At 34.9% G+C, this 19124-nt stretch overlaps 4 protein-coding genes across 9 annotated transcripts; 2 read left to right on the forward strand and 2 right to left on the reverse strand.

Moving 5' to 3' along the window:
• Positions 1–788: 788 nt before the first annotated feature.
• On the reverse strand, positions 789–6965 carry LOC142981942 (eukaryotic translation initiation factor 4H-like). Of its 5 annotated transcripts, none has more exons than XM_076128113.1 (6): positions 6838–6965; positions 6407–6530; positions 5084–5265; positions 3837–4024; positions 2692–2931; positions 789–1752 (listed from the first exon to the last, which is right to left on the reverse strand). In XM_076128113.1, exons 1-6 carry the CDS (start codon positions 6885–6887, stop codon positions 1589–1591), a joined length of 948 nt encoding a protein of 315 aa, XP_075984228.1. In that variant the 5' UTR covers positions 6888–6965; the 3' UTR covers positions 789–1588. The 5 variants fall into 5 exon arrangements, with proteins under 5 accessions (XP_075984228.1, XP_075984227.1, XP_075984232.1 ...); XM_076128112.1 differs by having other exon boundaries at positions 2683–2931; XM_076128117.1 differs by having other exon boundaries at positions 2683–2931; positions 3906–4024; positions 6838–6962.
• An 808-nt stretch (positions 6966–7773) lies between these two features.
• On the forward strand, positions 7774–12294 carry Mybbp1A (MYB binding protein 1a). Its single transcript, XM_076128111.1, has 6 exons — positions 7774–8058; positions 8303–8488; positions 8748–8930; positions 9101–9307; positions 9405–10155; positions 10332–12294. Exons 1-6 carry the CDS (start codon positions 7888–7890, stop codon positions 12245–12247), a joined length of 3414 nt encoding a protein of 1137 aa, XP_075984226.1. The 5' UTR covers positions 7774–7887; the 3' UTR covers positions 12248–12294.
• A 606-nt stretch (positions 12295–12900) lies between these two features.
• Ube2g1 (ubiquitin-conjugating enzyme E2G 1) lies at positions 12901–17181 on the forward strand. 2 transcript variants are annotated; one of them, XM_076127348.1, is made up of 5 exons: positions 12901–13059; positions 13455–13557; positions 13774–13871; positions 14220–14398; positions 15754–17181. In XM_076127348.1, the coding sequence occupies exons 1-5, from the start codon at positions 13014–13016 to the stop codon at positions 15832–15834; spliced, it is 507 nt and encodes a 168-aa protein (XP_075983463.1). In that variant the 5' UTR covers positions 12901–13013; the 3' UTR covers positions 15835–17181. The 2 variants fall into 2 exon arrangements, with proteins under 2 accessions (XP_075983463.1, XP_075983465.1); XM_076127350.1 differs by having other exon boundaries at positions 16013–17181.
• A 24-nt stretch (positions 17182–17205) lies between these two features.
• Positions 17206–18837, reverse strand: Rad9 (cell cycle checkpoint control protein Rad9). Its single transcript, XM_076127347.1, has 3 exons — positions 18702–18837; positions 18229–18634; positions 17206–18086 (listed from the first exon to the last, which is right to left on the reverse strand). The coding sequence occupies exons 1-3, from the start codon at positions 18733–18735 to the stop codon at positions 17324–17326; spliced, it is 1203 nt and encodes a 400-aa protein (XP_075983462.1). The 5' UTR covers positions 18736–18837; the 3' UTR covers positions 17206–17323.
• Between the last annotated feature and the right edge of the window lie 287 nt (positions 18838–19124).

Below are 19124 nucleotides of genomic sequence, written 5' to 3' on the forward strand. Positions count from 1 at the left end.
ACTTAGAAATTCCAATAAAGGTATTTGTTGAAGTAATCTGCACCAGTTAGCAATGTAGGTAATCTATACTAATATTATAAAGCTGAAGAGTTTGTTTGTTTGTTTGTTTGTTTGAACGCGCTAATCTCAGGAACTACTGGTCCGATTTGAAAAATTCTTTCAGTGTTAGATAGCCCATTTATCGAGGAAGGCTTTAGGCTATATATCATCACGCTACGACCAATAGGAGCAGAGTAGCAGTGAAAAATGTTACAAAAACGGGGAAAATTTTGACGCATTCTCTTATGTGACGCAAACGAAGTTGCGCGGGTCAGCTAGTATTCAATATACATGAACTACCACCAAACTGCAATCCTAGTATTTATCCTCACTAAAACATGTGTAGATATTTCATATCTGTTGACATAGCATCATGAATAATTGCATCCAGGGTGTGGTATCAGCAATATTACCTAACATAAATCTATTGAATTAGACACTATCAACATACTTTTGATAATATTAGTCTCCGCTGTGGCACAGTAAGTAAAGTTAAGTTTTATAAGATGAGCTCAGTGGAATGGGCAGTTTATAAACTTCAGTGTAGATTTTTAGTATGTTGTCTTGTAAGAGTGCATAACACAGTTTGCCCTGCAACGGGTGCTTTTTGAACCTATCATGCCTCGCGTTGCAATTTATCTATGAATATCATTGTAGGCACTTATTTGTGCTAGGGGTCAATGATCTGAAGACTATTTCACACTGGATAAGGATTCTTTTAGCTAGGTATATATCAGACAAACCCTCGGTTACAAAGAATTCACTTTTTATTCGTTTTTCTATGTTCTGTTACAATTTTGCGATTTTTTTTCATTTCTTAGCCACGTTACTTGCCATTACACAATATGTAATAAAGTAGAAATTCAAGTACGTGGAAGTTAATTTTATTAATGACACCGTAATTACATCACCATATTATCTCAACTCTTAAATTATGTATCATAATTACTCATTCAATGATTAATTTTCATGACCTAACAAACTAAATAATTATTAAATGAAAAAAAAAAACAAATACAACAGAGAGTCGGTTACGAATCTCCATCGTGACAATGCTATAGTAAAAATAAAATAATTATTACAATATTCAATACACATATAACCCAAAAAGGAGGAACAAAAAATATTTTTCTTCCAAGTCTAATTTCGAAAAATTAATTATTATTATGCGAGCCGATATCGTATGTACACACAAGCCCGGATAAATCTTAAATAGAGACAAACAAATACGTACTAGCAATTTAAATACTGCGGATTAATCAAGCGACGCGCGGCCCCGGCTCGAAAACGAGTCGGGGCCGCGCAAAAACAATAAGAAGCTATCTTTCGATACACATAATAAAGCTAACAAAATATACGATAAAAATGATTTACAACCTCATATAACCTAACAAAACGTTTGTAGTTCATATACAATTTTATCTGCACTGCATACAATGAGAAACTGCTTGTAAATATCAGGGCACACATAAGGGATCGGCAGCGGGCTTCGGGACGATACATATACACACGGGACCGGGGTGAGATGCGCGGGGACACGAGGCGCGGCCTACTCGCCCGACAGCTCCTTGAGCCGTTCTTCCCGCGGCCGCGCGCCGCCGAATATCGAGTGCGCCTGGCTGGTCGACGCCAACGCGTTCAGCGGCTCCTTCACAGTTCGCGGCTCCAGCTTCAGCTTTGGCCGACCTGACGTGTCTGGAAACACATCGTTCTCTGTCAAGTAAACTAGTGCTATAGCATCAAGATTTCTCTAGTAATAATTATCAAGATAATTTTTAGAATGAAACATTGCTAGTAGGGAATGCAATCCCGACTCGAGATCGTCCACTCGAGATCCCTCGCGATCCGAAATATCAATCCCGCGGGATCCCGAGATTTTCGGGATCCCGTCTAGTTAGTAAAAATAATACAATTCGAACGGCTTGTTTAATGTAATATGTGTGTGATAGTGTGGTGAATGCAATAAATTATTATTTGAAAGAAAAGCCTTTATTTTTCAATATTACTAACAACGTAATGACATGAACATAATCAAAAAAGTAGGTGTAGCTCCAGGAGATAAAAATAAAATGTAATCACATGGCATTTTGAAAGTAGCCTCTTAAAATACAAAGTGTATCAATAGTACGAGCTTCTAATCGGCATCTAAAGTCTATTGCAATGTAGCCAGCTGCTGAAAATGCCCTCTCCGACAATCCCGAACGGGATCTCGTCATATTATGCTTCGGGATTGATCCCGAAAAAATACACGGGATCTCGCGAGATCGGGATCCCGCGAGATCGGGATTGCATTCACTAATTGCTAGTGTATTTAAATTTAAATTTGTATCGAATACTACAATAATAAAGTTCTATATTCGCTACATGCAATAAGTTGGGTGCAAAAGAATTTCTTTAAGATATTTAAAAACCATGCCGCAGGAAAACGGTATTAAAAATTGTAAATAACAAGTGTCAAGTCGATCCAACTAAAAGATCGAAGCGATGTTTCCACTACTTCACTGCGACATTGAGCGAACAGGTTTCATAAAGCCAAAACTATTATAATAAAACGCAAGGCTACAGGCGGGGTTTCATATCCCCGCTCACCCGGAAAGGGTACGAGGTAAGATAGGTAATAATAGTAATGCATGCGAGAGGTACCTAGTTTACCTGGACGCGAGGGCGGCATGTCTTCGAAGTTCCTCTGGCGCGGCGGGCGCGTCTGCGAGGCGGCGGAGGAGCGGCCCATGCGGCCCCAGTCCTGCGCGCCGCCCGCGCCGCCGCCCCCGCGCGGCTCCTCCGACGCGCCCCGCGACGCGCGGCCGCCGCCCTCGCCCCGGCCGCCGCCGTCGCCGCCCCACCGCTCACCGCCCGCGCCACCGCCGCCGCCGCCGCCTCCTCGCTCGCGGTCTACGAACGTTTCGAATCGATGAGTACCGGATTTCGTATAAAATATTCGCACGCGTCGAAGAAGAGTTCCGGTGAGATTCGGATCGTAGAACCGTTTGTGTGAATCGATGAGCCAAAAGGAGTACAGAGAAAACGGTCGGTGAGCTGCCGAGCGAATCTCGGAGGAACTTTTATTCGGTGCGAGATTTGGAGCGCTTCGAGTTCATCGTAGCGCTACGTGTGATTTATATGTCCCGACCGGACAGTGAATGCACCCGACGATTTACGATGACACATTTATGAGTGGGTGTGTTAGTGATACGTTTATATTCCCGATGATCTATGCACCAAATTAAGGAAGTACGAAATGCAACACCGTTTGGGTTAGGAAAATCACATAAATAATCCAGGCATTAATAGTGAAATCGGTTAGATTAGTACGACTACACGTATTTGTCCATCACAGAAAGTTTAAGTACATATACAGTTTTATAGCTCCAAGAATTAGAATAGCTGTTAGAATTAATACAAACAAGAGTAATGAGGCATTCGTGGTAGCTATTCATTTCGGCCTTCTTAGCACCTCAGTCGAGCTAATACTGACGAACGTCGTGTAAATATATTGCGAATCATTACTCTTGCAAGTAAGCACCACACAACACAAACAAAATGAATGAATGAAAACGAAATGTAAAACCCGAGATAACTGTTTTTGATATAACCCACAAACTGTGAAATTAGTTTTTTGGTGAAGTCCACACAATCGACTGACCTCACAGCCTTAATTAATTCAAAGCCAAGTTCAAATGCAACAAACCAATCAAAATAATAATATAATTACTTGTAGACCAACAATGGTACAGACGTCCTTCACGTCAAAAGTAAAGCTGTAACGGTCCAAGGGTTAGTAATGGGGATGATGTTACCATGTGGGAGCCCTCCACCGGGATGACGCGGCGCGCGGCGGTCGAGCCCATCGAAGTGGTCGTACGTACCACGGCCGCCACCGCCACCGCCACCGCCGCCGCCGCCGTCTCGTCTGAAGCCGCCACCGCCGCCACCCACACGACCGCCGCCATCGCGACCGTCCCGCCGTCCGCGGTCGAAACCTCCTCTGCAAATTATATTAAGCTTCATCTAGCTCATCTACCATGAGGACAATGTGTTAGCTAATAAAAACTACATACCCACAGTCATGTTAGTGAAGATATCGAAAAAATTAGTAAAATAGTTTTAAAAGCAGTCCAAAAGTCAGATGACATTATCCTTTTCTGTTTTTACTGTATTCATCTAATTTAATCACAATCAAAATTGTAAAATTCAGCAGTTCAAAGCCCCTCGCTGGTTCTATAACCGTACCAGTAGCATGCCCACCAGGGTAAGAGCACATTTTTAATCATACCTAAATTGAAGCATGTTTTCATTTGGCAATGTATAATTGCATTAATGGAGTTTAATTAATTGTAATCTATTCAGTAAGCCACTATTTATACCTTAATTTAGTATGTCAACATAACAGTAGACCTTGATACATCACTAACTTTATGAAATGCACATAGTTTATAATTAGTAGAGAGGGTTTTATAATAATTTGTTAAAATGGGTGGAATACATTTTTCTGCACAGATGTAAAGTTTTTTAAAGCAATTACAGTTAATACAATAAGTTAGTAGTTAGTTGATATTAGGGGAATAACATATAACAAAATGTTAGTATTACTAAATAGAATATCATAAAAAATATTTGTTAAAGAAAAAAAATAGGGAAAATAAAACCAGCCATAATACATTCTAGCCAGGTGCCTATATTGCTACTGGCAATACCTATTTCAAAATAAAAGTCCAAATAACCCAGAACATCAATATCATCACATCACAATTTCAATAAAATAAAAGTATATTTCCTTATAACTTTGATATTAGATAGATATTGAAAATAATTGCTACCATGCTTATGGTGGGTTTTATAATAAACATATAAGTATACTTCTTTATAAGTAAAAACTTTTTAAATTTTTAAATACCAAATATGGAATATCACTAATTTTATTATCAGTTAAAAAAATCAATGATTTCACATTACAAAGAATTCTGGGTAGAACTTTCATAGCTTAATCTAGTTTAGTTTATTATACTATTACATGTACTAAATGTCCCTCATATTCTTATCTTACCTGTCACTTCTTTTCTCTTCAGCAACATCAATTTTAATAAATTGACCATCTACATTAAGAGCGCCATTCATTTCAATTGCTTTTATCAAATCTTCGAGATATTCAAACTCCACATAGCAAAATCCTTTGAACTTGTCTGTCTCTTTATCCATAACCAACCTCACATTTTTTATTGCTAGGTCCTGGAATTAAACAAAATATACTATACATTAATATATTCATAAGACATAATTGGTTAGATGACCCCTTTTTTTAACCCGTATCTGCCCCACTGCAGGGCAAGGGTCTCCTCCTGAACTAGGGAGGGGTGAAGCCACCGCCCTGCCGAAGTGCAGGTTGGGGAATTTGCATGCTATCAAGATGAGTTTAGATAACACATACAAATGTTTTTTTTAATGTCAGTCATAAATTTACAATAGACAGAGATAATTCCTAAACATAGTTTCTATAAATTTATACAAGCAATAGACGGAATATTTTGGCTAGATTATATTATACACCTTCTCTTACAGTCTCAATGGTGACCTTAAAGAGATATGATAGCTATCATTATAAGAAATTTGTTTACAGTAGCTCAGCAAGCAGATTATGTCATTAGTTATCTGATCCACCATGGTGCTAGGCTTAAATTAGATAAAATGTTTAAATTGCTACTGGCATAATACATTGATGTATAATAAAGTTATGCAGAAAAATTCGATGAAAAGGGTAGTGTGTAACTCATTCCGCAACATGCATTTCACACTGCACTCTAGATTATTTTTTTAAACATTAAGTGTCGTGATTAATGAATTTAAAGTGCTGTTCTAAGGAGGAAGCTTATTTGTCAATTAGTAAGATCAGCAGTTTTATAAATGTTTGACTCAACTCTAAAATAAAGCTGAATGTATCAACAGGTTGGCGCAAAATAAACAAATATTGCTTAAATATAAGCACAGTTCAACTATTTTGTATAAAATGTGCAATGATTAAGAAAAACAGTGTAATTATGTGTTTGTTATGCTCCTGTGAACGAAGTTTACTCCTTGAACAGATTATTCTGAAGAGTAGAAGTGAATTTAAAATCACCATGAATGAACTTCAGCCCTCATAATTATTAGTTAGGCTTAAAAATAGCAATATAAAATGATATCCTATCAGGATATCTTGATAATATACCAAATAAATAATTACATTACATCTCATGAGACTGAGTCTAATAATTAAGAACGGTATTAAAGTTTCTCAGCCAAATAAATATGATGTTATTACTATGATATGAAATGCTGAAAAATTATCATAATAGTTCATCCAAGACAATGAGAGGGTAGATAAGTTACTTACAGGGAAAATCCTATTTATATCGCCTTGAATTATTCCGGAGGGTAAATTTCCGACGTAAGCCTTGTATGGAGGCTCGGTAGGTAGGGGGCGGCCACCAACAGTTCTTCTGCCGCCACCATAATCCCTGAAACGAGCACCACAACCGTAGGTAACTCATAACCTATAAAATATTAAACACACACTCCTGGGCGTCGATTATTGCTCCCAAATATGTTCTAGCGCCAATTAATACCGAAAAAACTAGGGAGACATTATAAACTTAAGTAAAAACCCTATTTTCATTCAATGTTATCGGAAAGCAAAAACATGAACATTTTTTTGATTTCAATCTCTAAATTTCACAGTATTTACCGAAATCATAATCAAAAACTATTAACACGCACTTTACATCGAAATTAAAACTGTTTATTGTAGTATTTTGTAATAAATACCTGGGATTAACATCATCGTATCCACTTCGACCTGCCATGTTTAGAAACATGGAACACTAAAGGCGCGCGCATCAAATTCTGGAAGCGACGGAACGATTAATTTTTTCGCATAACAACATTGAACTTCACCGCATTGCAATATCCTCTGTAGAGTTTGTTTTTGCTTGATAAAAAAAAGAGTTAGTTGTAGAATGTTCACCACGATTTATTCGATGTTTATCGCTCGTAGCAATGTAATAACAATAATGTACATTATTTGGACGGTCAATAATAGTCACTATGGAACTGTCATTGCGCTCAAAGGTAATGGGTTCAGTTCCCGTACCAAACAATTTTTTGTTTAACATTTTTTATGGTTGGTTCGAGCCTGGTCTTAGATTTGTTTTGTTGTTTGTATAAAACAATTTCACCGTGTCATGCTATTTAAATATATTAACGCTTAAAATCATAAAATGGACGGTTTAAAAAAACACCGGACAAACGCTCGAATGACTCCATGTAACCATAGTGTAAATTTTTCAGAATCACTTACACTCGTTAGTTTGGCTCAATGACAGGCTAAACAAAAAGCTCAATTATATATATTATTACTAAATATTTATTATTTACCGATTTTTGCCTGTCAAGTTCAATACTTCAATTATTAGAGTACCAATGACTAATAAAAAGTGTTATAGAATGTTGCTTTGTTCTGGTACCTACGGTAATAAAATAATATGTTGCTTGATATCATTGGCCACACATAGAAATATTTATGATTTACAGATGATTTCAATAGCTGATATATTAATGGATCCTCTAAATACTGTGTCACTGTTGTCGTTTCTGTCAAAGTATTCTTCTCTAATCTTATTCTTTTTTTTTGTTGTTTTATTTAGCTGCTTTCTCTACGTATCAAATGTTCCAAAATGAAGTGACAGATGTCAATCCACCTCTGTCTGTCAAACTGTACTGTGCTGCTTGCTACTAATGTCATTAATGTCAACTACAAAGTGTATGCGAAATGTGCACCCCATGTGGAATCAGTGGAATTAAATTGTTGTGAATGTGATGCCAATTTTAGCCACTAAAATGAATGAAGAAAGTGATGCTGTTAAGCCCCAGGTGGAAAGCAAAGTGACAGCATCTGTTCTGGATGCATTTGATCTACTGAAAGCTCCAAAAGATGATGTTAAACTCAATGGAGGGAGTAAAATTATTTCGCAGTTACAAGGCAGTGAGGTTAGGATTAAACATTTTTACATTTTAAAATGCGAATTATTGCATGTAGTAATGTATTTGTAGATCTAAATTCATATTATTTACTATTACTTGTCCACGACGGCATGCTATTTATTGTAAATTGCTGAAAAAATAAGCATTTAACAACATTGTGTTTTTATCTATTAATGTGGTATATCTCATTTATTTATTAAATTGCATAACATGGAGATTAGTATAATGAAGAACAATGTGTTGTTTTTAGAATGAAAAAGACCTGAAGTATGTCCTTAAGCGGCTTGTGCGGAGTTTGGGCGCCAACTTGCCGGACATGAGGACTGGTTACTTTGCCACTTTAGTTGCATTGTTGTCGAACTTTGAACAAGTATCTGTAGCTCAATTACTAGAGCTTATTAAAAAGGAACTTCACAGTAATGGTTCTTCTAAAAGCGTAAGTAATTTTATTATGTAAACTGAAAATTAGTAGTTCATTTACATTTCCACCTCTTTTATGGGACTACACAATAATGAATATTGTTTTTTTAACCTGTAACTTACTGTCTCTCTGCCGGGCTAGGCCTTGAGTCTACAATATAGGCAAGTGCGGTTTGAGGACTTTGCATGCCATCAAGAAATGTGTTGGAAAACATCATTATAATCATGCAACACATAGTAATGAATTTTTACTTAATTTGCTATACTTTTTATAGGAGGTTGGAGATGTGGCCCTAGGTCAAATATTAGTCTGTGGTGCCATATTTCGTTCTGGACGCATTTTCAAATGTACCAGTGAGGAGCAAGCCCAAGTAATTCAGTTGCTGTTGAATGCTGGGAAAAAGAAGTCTTATCTCAGCACTGTGGCTTACCTTATACTACTTGATTTTGTTAAAGGGGTAAGTAGCACCAGTTGTTACGACAAGTTTTGTTTTATAGAGCTGGCCAGTTTTAACAAAACCTTTTCTACCTATTATAGGAGGTTTTTTTTTAAACTTGTAGTACTATTGACTTTGCATAGGTAACCAGTTACAATTATATTTTTTAAATCCTGCTTATTTTGTTCCAGGTTGATGAGGAACAATTTGGTTCAGTTATATGGCCTCTGCTCAAAGCTGACTTTAAAAAAGATATCAAGGAACATTCACTGGACTCCTTATATTTTTTAATGGTAATCAGCTCAAAATTTCCTGATAAAGTGAAACTGAGAAAACTGATTGGTGCCACTGAGATTTTATGTGAAGATAACATACATACAATATGTGAAAAAATAATGGTAAATATCCCATACTTATTAATTACTATTTAATAAGATGTATATCATGCTTTTCATGTTAAATACCTACTGATTATTTTAATTATTTTTTTTGCAGACTGGTATAGATTTCAACACAGTTGGACATCCTATCTACAAGGAAATAGCTACAAAAATGGCTGATTCCCCGCACCTACAATTGTTCTGGACATCTGGCATTGATAGCCAACTTGTTAAACACAACAGGAACAGAGAACTAGTAGCTGTCAACATGCTCACTACTATACTCAATAACATCACTGAGAACATGGAAATATTGCCAGAATTGATCAGCAAAAACTTTTTCAAACTATTTATGGACTGGTTTAAAGGACTACAGACTGCTAGCAAAATCAGAAGCAAAAGGGACAATGAGGATGACAATAAAATTATGATAAAAAAGCAAAGAGAGCTTTTGAATACATTGGCCAAAGTCTTGAAATCAAAAAAGGTTGACAATAGTGTACAAGTTGCAATATTGAAGAAAATGTTATTCAATCCAGGAGAAATTAATTTCACAGAGATCACAGGCACTACTTTGGTGAAATCAATCATTTCTGATCTTAACGAGGATGGCGTTAAGAAAATGGCGAAATTGTTCAAGGGTGTCCTTCTTAATACATCTAAGAAAGCCATCAAAGAGGATGTTGAGAGAAATTGGTACAATAATGAGAGAGTGAAGGCTGCTGAACTTCTATCATACTTAGTGAGCCATGAATCTGTGAAAGATGACACTGAATTCAAACTAACATACATGAAGTTGCTCATGTGTTTTGGCTTCTTCAAAGTTGGTGGTGATGAAGCTGTGACCATCAGCTCTGAATTATCAAGTAAATATTATTCATTTATTTTTATGAGTGAACAACCAGAATGTTGCTTTATAAGTCATGCTTTTCCAATAATATCTTTGAAGCATGTTTATCTTTTATACAATATACTGATGTAGTGGTTTAAATATATTAACTTGTGCAATATGATTGAAATTTTAACTATTTTGCTTTTGCAGGTTCCATCAAGTCATGCTTCTACAGGTGTTTCACATCTCGATTCTCGAATGTTGACAATTTAGTGGAAGTATTGTCATCATTGTGTGGTTTTATCTGCGGAATTCTTGAAAAAGAACAAGTGCGAACTAAAATAGAGAAGCAGTTCCCACAGGAGAACATGGAATGTTGGGAGTTACTTATGGAAGTTTGTCAAACTATTGAAAAGAATGACACAAAGTCAAAGGTTGATAAAGTCTTCCTTATTTTACTTTACCAACTTGGGCTTTTCTTATTTTCCGAACCTACACACGTTAAAATTGCTAGAAGTTCGATAAAGGAACTCAAAAGTTGTTACGAGCACTATAGAAAAGGAAAGAAAAAGAAACCCAAGATCGTAAAAGAAGGAGACCTCTCAAGTGAGCCAGAATGGATAGAAGTGCTAGTGGAAGTCCTTCTGTCAATATTATCAGCTGAATCAAGTGTACTCAGATCTGTCGTACAATGCGTATTCAGACTCTTATGGGAATTTTTGACTCCATCATCAATTGGGCAAATAGTCTCAGTGTTAGATCCTGAGAGTGATTCCAATCCACTTACCCAAGACAACTCGGATGCGGAAGATGATGAAAATGAAGAAGAAGAAGAAGGAGAAAATGAAGAGGACAGTGAGGCGGAAACTGAGGATGATGATGAAAGCGATAGCCAAATGGAAGATGATGATGAAGAAGACTTGAAGATACCAGACCAATTAAAAATCGCCGTACAAAAAGCTTTGGGAGCTGCAGCACCAGAATCAGACACTGAAAGTATAGATGCTGATATGATTGATGAAGAAGAAGGCAAAAAACTTGATGATGCATTAGCAGAGGCCTTCAAACAATTCCGACACGGCAAAGGTAAAGCAACGAAAAAAGATCGTAAGGATAAAAAAGCCTTGTCAGATTTCAGAATCAGAGTTCTGGATCTTATTGATATTTATTTAGAAAAAGATCCATCTATGGATGTTTGTCTTGGTATGATTGCACCTCTTACGAGATGCTTAGAGTTCTGCATCCAAGATAATCAGTTCAGTGAACTGGAGAATAGGCTTAGGAAAACCATAAAGAGTTTGGGCAAGGTGAGAAAATTTTCGTCTATAGATGGTGTTGATATGGAGACACTAAGTGAATACTTAAAAGCGACTATTGATAAAGGGGGAAGATCACATTTCTTGTTTCAAGCCCTTGGTGATGTGATCACATTTTTTGCAACATTCATAATCCACTGCTCATTGAAAATTAAACAGCCTAAATCGCCGAAAAAAGTAAAGTCCTGTCCACCATTTGTCAATATTTTAAAAGAGTCCTTGCAAAGCTACTTTCAAAATCGTAACTGCATGCTTCCTATCATTTTCTTTCATAATGTTTTGCAAACAGAATGGGATGGTAGCTATGAATTGGTGCCTGTAATAATTGAAAATATCTTTAACGATAATGTTAGGCATTTTCGACGCAGTGAAGGATTGGAATTATTAGCAGGATTTTACCGAAGTCTCAAGAGAAACAAGCCAACTACCGATAAATCTTTAAAGAATCTTTTAAGTATAGAAGCTAATTTTGAAAGTACTTTAGTGAAGACTCTAAAAAGTGAAACAGAATTTGCAGTAAAAAATAATTTCTTTGTTTTACTAAAAAAGTTGATTAACACAATGAAAATGTTTCATGAAAGTTGTAATGTTGAAAGCAAGTTAGATTTTAAGGCCATTCTTGATATTGTGGGATCATGTAAGGGCTCTGTTAGCCAAATTAATAACAAACAGGCCAACGAAAAACAAAATAATCAACAGAAGCAGAACAAGAAATCTAAAAAGAACAAAAAGAAAAGAAAACTTGAACAGATGAATGGTCATGCCGAGCCGAAGCAAAAGAAAATAAAGAAAACCAGTGAAAGTGAATAAACAACATTATTTTGGAATTAAATAATACATTTTATGAAATACCTACATATGTGCCTATTTTTATTTTATTTACCTACTATCCGAGATCGCTCCCTGAAGTAAAATATTTAGTAAGCATAAAAATAGTGCGTTAATTTTACAAACGAGCGCTTCAAAAATAACTTGAATGACTAAACGGCGGGTAATTTAGAAAAGTAGAGGTAGGGTACTATGGTAGTTATTTTTATTTAACGATATTGCCACCCAGTCATGATTTTTTGCAAGAACATCGTATTTTCGTGAATCGTCACTGTAGTAAGAACTTGCAAAAATTCGTCTAAGCCACGACGTATTTCCGGTCCTTTAATACTATACAATTATTTCGCCCATATTTAACACCAATATTTACAATTTACAATATACCTAAATAGTAGGTATTATTAATCTAACATAGCGAGATACTCTTTTAATATTTTAATTAAACATGGTTGCTTCTTTAACGTGACGATGATTAGTATAGATCTTGGTAATTATGATTATAACGTGGGTTAAAGATATATATTAGATCGAGAAATTATCCAATAATAAAGGAATAGTTAGGTTTAGCATTTTTAGCAGGTAAAGACAAATTTCATAGACTAAATATCGATGAATTACAATGGCAACACTTCACCGGAAACAGACGATAACTCATATGTTTCACAACCTGCTCAAAACTCAGCCAGCCATCTTTTGTGGAAAAATCATTTGTTTCGTGTCGTCAGGGTAAATTTCACAATTGTAATTAATGTCAGAGCCACAGTCTTCGCTTTTATTAAAAAAGCAGCTAGCTGGTGAGTGTGTCATTGATATTTTCGTATAATTAGTGCCAATCACTCATGTTTGCACCGTCTGACTAGTTTCAAGCAATCATTGACCTCAGCGGGTCGAATTTTGAGAATCTTTGTGGTTCGTATGATATGTCACTGTAAGTCTGAAACTTCCTTTGTACCCAACATGCGTATTTTTTTATATCTGCAGCGCAAATTGGTCTAGATATTACAAAATCAATATCCGCTGCGATGACAGGTGTTCATGCCAAAGTCATAGAAGTAAAATTATTATTTACAATTAAATTTATCCATTTTTGTTGGAAATTCAAGTGATCTCTATATGATTAACATCGAAATACTTTAAGTTTAATCTATTTAAACAAGATTATATATTGATTGTGCCTTGTTGCTTACAGAATTAAACAAAAATCCAGTGGAAGGATTTTCTGCTGGGTTGATAGATGACAATGACATATACAGATGGGAAGTCCTCATCATCGGACCTCCAGACACGTTATAGTGAGTATCCAGCTACCATTTCTCCATTGAATGATGTGTTAGTTACACAGAATGTTTGATATGTGTGCAGACAGGCTCATGACTAAGCATTCTATTTGTATGACAGTGTTATTTTTTATTATAGCAATAAGATCAAAATATACTCAATAAATAGGTTTTGTGATTCTTCTTTCAATATTCTTATTCTTATATGTTATATTTGAAAAATATTTTCAGTGAGGGTGGATTCTTCAAAGCACATTTACATTTTCCTAAGGAATATCCTCTGAGGCCACCTCGGATGAAATTTGTTACTGAAATATGGCATCCAAATAGTAAGTAAATGTCACACTTCAAATTTTAAACTTATTTTATTGATTTTACACACTGGGACAAGTAAAATTAACTTTTCAGTTAGGGTTAGGAATTCCCAAAAGTTGATTTTTTCAGAAACACTTTATTTTATTTATTATCTTAGTAAATAAACCTGCATATTTTACTTTTTCTTTTATGTATCAGTAGACCCTTTTCCAGCAGTGGAGTAATGGGTAATTTTTGCACTAGGTTATTGAACTTGAAACCAGGTGCTTCATAAATAATGATGTCATTGTAGCATTGTGTCTGATGATATTGTCAAACAGTGTTGATTTTTATTTGGACTACATAATAATGAACATTTTCAGTTGAAAAGAATGGTGATGTGTGCATATCAATACTGCATGAACCTGGTGATGACAAATGGGGTTATGAAAAGGCATCAGAAAGGTGGCTACCAGTACACACAGTGGAGACCATTCTTATAAGTGTTATTTCCATGCTGGCAGACCCTAATGACGAGAGCCCTGCTAATGTTGACGCTGCGGTGAGTTATGCCATCTATAGTTTTATGCAAGTAGCAAACAGATGAAGGTGATTGCCAACTTGCTTCTAATAATTATTTTTCTGTAAAATGGCCATGTTAGTTAAGAATATTTGTGTTGATATCCTTTTGATGTTACATATTTTATTAAAATTAGATAGTAATTAATGGCTAGCGTCCATTTATTTGTTATTAGCAGCAAAATTCTTGTATTTTGTAACTTTTACTTACCAACCATTTGTAAGCAATAGTAATAAGTTTTCAATATTCATGTCCCTCCATGAGTCTATTTGAATGGTATCTGTTTCTCATCATTCTCCTGCATTATGCCCTGAAGAATGTTTTTTATGCTATTGCTTGACTCCCCAGATAATGACAATTATTATTCACAATTATACAACAATTTTTCTTTCTTCAAATCCTTGATTTTTGAGTAAATTCAGTTTTTACTAGAGTTACATAATAATAGCTAGTGAATCAAATGCATGATTCTAGTAATTTATTGAAAAGGCAGTGCTATATTTTCCTATTACAGTTTTCTATACATATAACAGGTTGACAATTGTGAAATTTCATGTAGATTTTCATTAAAGTAAAATAATTATGAACTTTAATTAGAAATATATTAAAATTTCAGTTTATGCAGAATCTAGCTGGTGAACTTGTGTTTTAAGGAAATTGTGTTGCATTCTAAATCTCAATGCTATTAAGCTGATTTAAATTAGCTTTTGTAGCATTGAGATATGGACTGTGTGTTTTTATTACTTCATAATCTAATATCAATGTTAATGTTATATTTTACTAGTGTTGTGTATGTTGTTAAATGCTGTGACTATTTTCTTGTTGTTTATAACTGTAAGTAGGAATCAGGGATTTCTTTCAAGTTGTGATGCTAAGAATTGATTTAACAGAAAAAATACTACCAATGCATTATTCAGTTTTACCTGTACCTATGTACTTTTATATTGATTTATGGTTTTAAACAACAAAATTTAGCATTTGTGTTGTAGTCAAAGGGTCTCAGTTGGTCCTAAGTTTAAAATCTTTATCAAGTCATTATCTTGGACCTAAAATTTCTTCTAATAGAATGATTTAATTGATATGTCACTTGTAGCTGTTGTATAAGAAGAAATAATCAATTTTGGAATGTTCATTGCTGGTTTCATCAATTAAAGAAAGTGACTGCAATGTATAAAAATCTGTCCAAATTCCATTTTTTTTATTGCTTCTATAACACAGTAGCCAAGCAGTGTGTTTAGGCATCCAAGAAACAATAATTGAGCCCCTTTGAGTACAACAGTTTGTTTTTGCATCTGTAATTATGACCATTCTCATTTTAATATTGTTTGCATTCACAGAAAGAATGGAGAGAGCGATATTCGGATTTCAAAAAGAAAGTTGCGAGATGTGTTAGGAAAAGTCAAGAAGATTGCTTTTAGGAGTGAGAGGGGATTTAGATCACAAAATATTATCGTTGGAAAAGGGCCATGTGACAACAGTACCAAAAGCACACCATATTGAATCGTTATATCACGCTAGGTCGCTGCACGCACCGACTTGTCTCACGATCACAACCCGACAATAGTAGATGAGTGCTCATTCTGTTTCTTTTTACAGAAAGAATGGAGAGAATCATATTCGGAGTTTAAAAGGAAAGTAGCACAGTGTGTGAGAAAGAGCCAAGAGGATTGTTCCTAAATGTAAAACAGTGCCCTTTTTCAATTAATTTAGTTGGATAGTGAGTGTTTGGTGATGCAGTTAGGACGTTGCTGAGAGCAGGCTCCGGCGTGACTCATAGTGCGGGCCCCCCCATCCGGGCACCCAGAGACAATATTGAAATTGATTTAAAATAAATACTTATTGTAATTAAATGGTATCGCTGCCGTATTTTATAAATAATAAATTAAAATAGAATCCAAGGTCTTTTTCATCTTTTTTAAGACATGTTTGTTATAATAATGAAATATGTATGGTAATTTTTTATAGAAAAACAAATCTGCATTTTGTTTTTTTTACTTCCTAATATGATTACAAGTTTGATCTCTGTATAGTAAAAACCAAATCTGAAGTAATGTTAAAACAATTATTTTATTTATTACTTACATACATGTTGCAATAAACTTACGACTTGCTAATGTAAAGATATAAACATGCAATAATATGAACATAGCAAAATTATTAAGAAGTGTAACATGGGCTACAAACTTGTATTTTGCATGTAAATTGTTGGTTACCGATCCAATGCGACGCATACATATTGGTACCTACCTTTTATAACGTCGCTTCTCAGAAATACAATTATATTCTAGTGCTAATTTTAGTAGTAAATTTAAAACTTAATTATAATTTTTACTGAATAAATATAACTTTTTGTAAACTTATAATTGTATGGATTCCACCCTGCCCTATATGCACATATGAATAAAGCACAGGTTAGTGAGATGGCAGCTTTATAATGTTATATATTGTTATTGTTTGCAATACAGTGATACAGTTACACTAATAATACCAGGTGAATTGCTCAATAGATACTTTGCAATTATCAATATATTTATCTTTGGGTTTGTTTCATATTTTTCATGATTTTGTACATTATTACCTGACAATTGTTTTTGTACAATTACAAGAAAGTTTTGTTACCATTTTGGATGTGGAAATTATAATAGGTATAAAGATAATTGAAAACCCCTCATATTCACTTTATCATCGAACATTGATTTGTGACGTGTGTATAATACTTTTCCCTGTGTATGTATATTTTTTGCTATAAAATCATAATGCAGTGATTGTTTTTTCATTTCAATCTTTCGAATTCCCACTCATGATAAGTTTAGGGTCAGGTTACTATGAAAAGAAAAGTTAAATAAATACCATTTAATTCTAAAATATTTTGTAAGGAATCTATACTTTAGTATCACTTACACATTTTTAGTCACTGTCCGAGTTTTCTGCTAACACAACACCCTGTATACTTCTTGGATCAAAAGTACTTTCAAAGCACCTTTTGAACACTGACTTGATCATAGTTTTAGATGTAGGAGAGCCTGGTATGTTATCACAGTCCATCACATCCACCCTACTTTGATCTTTACCATTAACACTATCTTTTTTAGTATTCACACTACCATTCAACTTATTATTTACATCTATATCTTCTGGAATGTCTACGAAATTGAATAAGTGGGAGTCCTCATCTAAACATTTCGAAATATCTATGTCTAAGTGAGGTTTCTTTCTAGCAGAGCTCTGGGTACTGGAAGTATCTTTCCGTTTACCTCTTTCTACACTAGTATTCTGAGTTGAAGTTGCTTGTGTTGCATTATCAGGCTTTGTGGTGGCTAATACAAAGTGTGCTTCAAAAGTGATGCCATTGTGTACAATGAACACTGCAGGTCTTCCAGTTGTCTCAAAGTGGAGTTGTAGTGGTAAATTGAGTGCTTCTGCAAAAGCTAATAGTGCTCTAAACTCTTTTAGGGTGAATGTTATAATAGTTTCTGTTCCTATAGTGTAGCTGTCAAACTCTGCAGGCTTCAGACTAATCTGTGTTCTAATGATCTTAGTAAGATCAACACTGCTGTCTATATAGTTGCGTAGGATGAGAGACTGTGGACTTGCTTCTATTGTTACCTGATCATCTGAATTTTGAAAGTTGTTCAGAGCTTCTGATAATATTCTCTGAGGAGATGTGATCCTAGAATTAAAAATAATAAAATATTAAAGTAAACCTTAAAGTTTAACAGTTTTTAAATAAATGAAATCAAATTTAACAAAGTCCTTCTTAAAAAATTAAAAGCCAAGATTATATAAAGAAGAGGGCAAAAGCTACAGTTTACCTATTTGGCACAGAATCTTTGGTGTAAACTGCTTGCATCGCTTTACAGTCAAGTATTGAAACAAAATGTGTTTTGACAATACCATGCCTGCATTTCAACTGGAATATTAGCTTACAAGATTCCGGATCTAGTTTAATTTCCAAGTTCTCCACTTGTTTATCCATATGCGTCGGAGATTTGAAAGTATTGAGCGCCGATTTCATAGATATTTTACACTTCAGGCCTTCGTTATCTTCAGTAGAATAATAATTGTAGTTGAAATAGGTAAAGAAACTCTTGTTAAATTTCACCATAGCATATGCCGACTCTGCAGCATTTAGTGTTCTTAACAATATACAGTCTGGAAGGGATTCTAAATATAATTCATCTCCAAACCTTGCAAGAGCGTGTACAGTTCTCCCTAAAACTGAAAATGTAGAGTTAGTACAATATGTTACAAGCAACAAAAGCTATCATATAATAAGAGAGCTTACCTTTAACGTTGGGCCCAGGCACATGGCACTTCATTTTATTTTACGTTCAGAAAACTATTATATTTATTTACAGTTTACTCCGATTTCTTCAATCGCGGAGTCATTTTGTAATTTGACAGATGACACTTAAAGTTTAGAGATAAGAAGTGGCATTTCACAGAGTATAAAAGTGTGCTCTGTGACCGCAAAAAAATAAATACCTATCTTGAAAATATTTTCTTAGTAAGTTATGTAAGTCAGGTACTGCAGTAATGTTTGTATTAATGAGACTGAGTATCATTGCGATACCAAATCTGGCATCCACTACGCTTTCAAATAGTACCTATGCTATAAGGTCAATCCAATGAATTAATTTTGGCACTGTGTGGCGTGTGCGAACGTTCTTGTCATTCGTTTTCCTTACTAATCATATCATCATTCACT

This window comes from Anticarsia gemmatalis, chromosome 20, assembly GCF_050436995.1.
Source record: "Anticarsia gemmatalis isolate Benzon Research Colony breed Stoneville strain chromosome 20, ilAntGemm2 primary, whole genome shotgun sequence".
NCBI lineage: Eukaryota > Metazoa > Arthropoda > Insecta > Lepidoptera > Erebidae > Anticarsia > Anticarsia gemmatalis.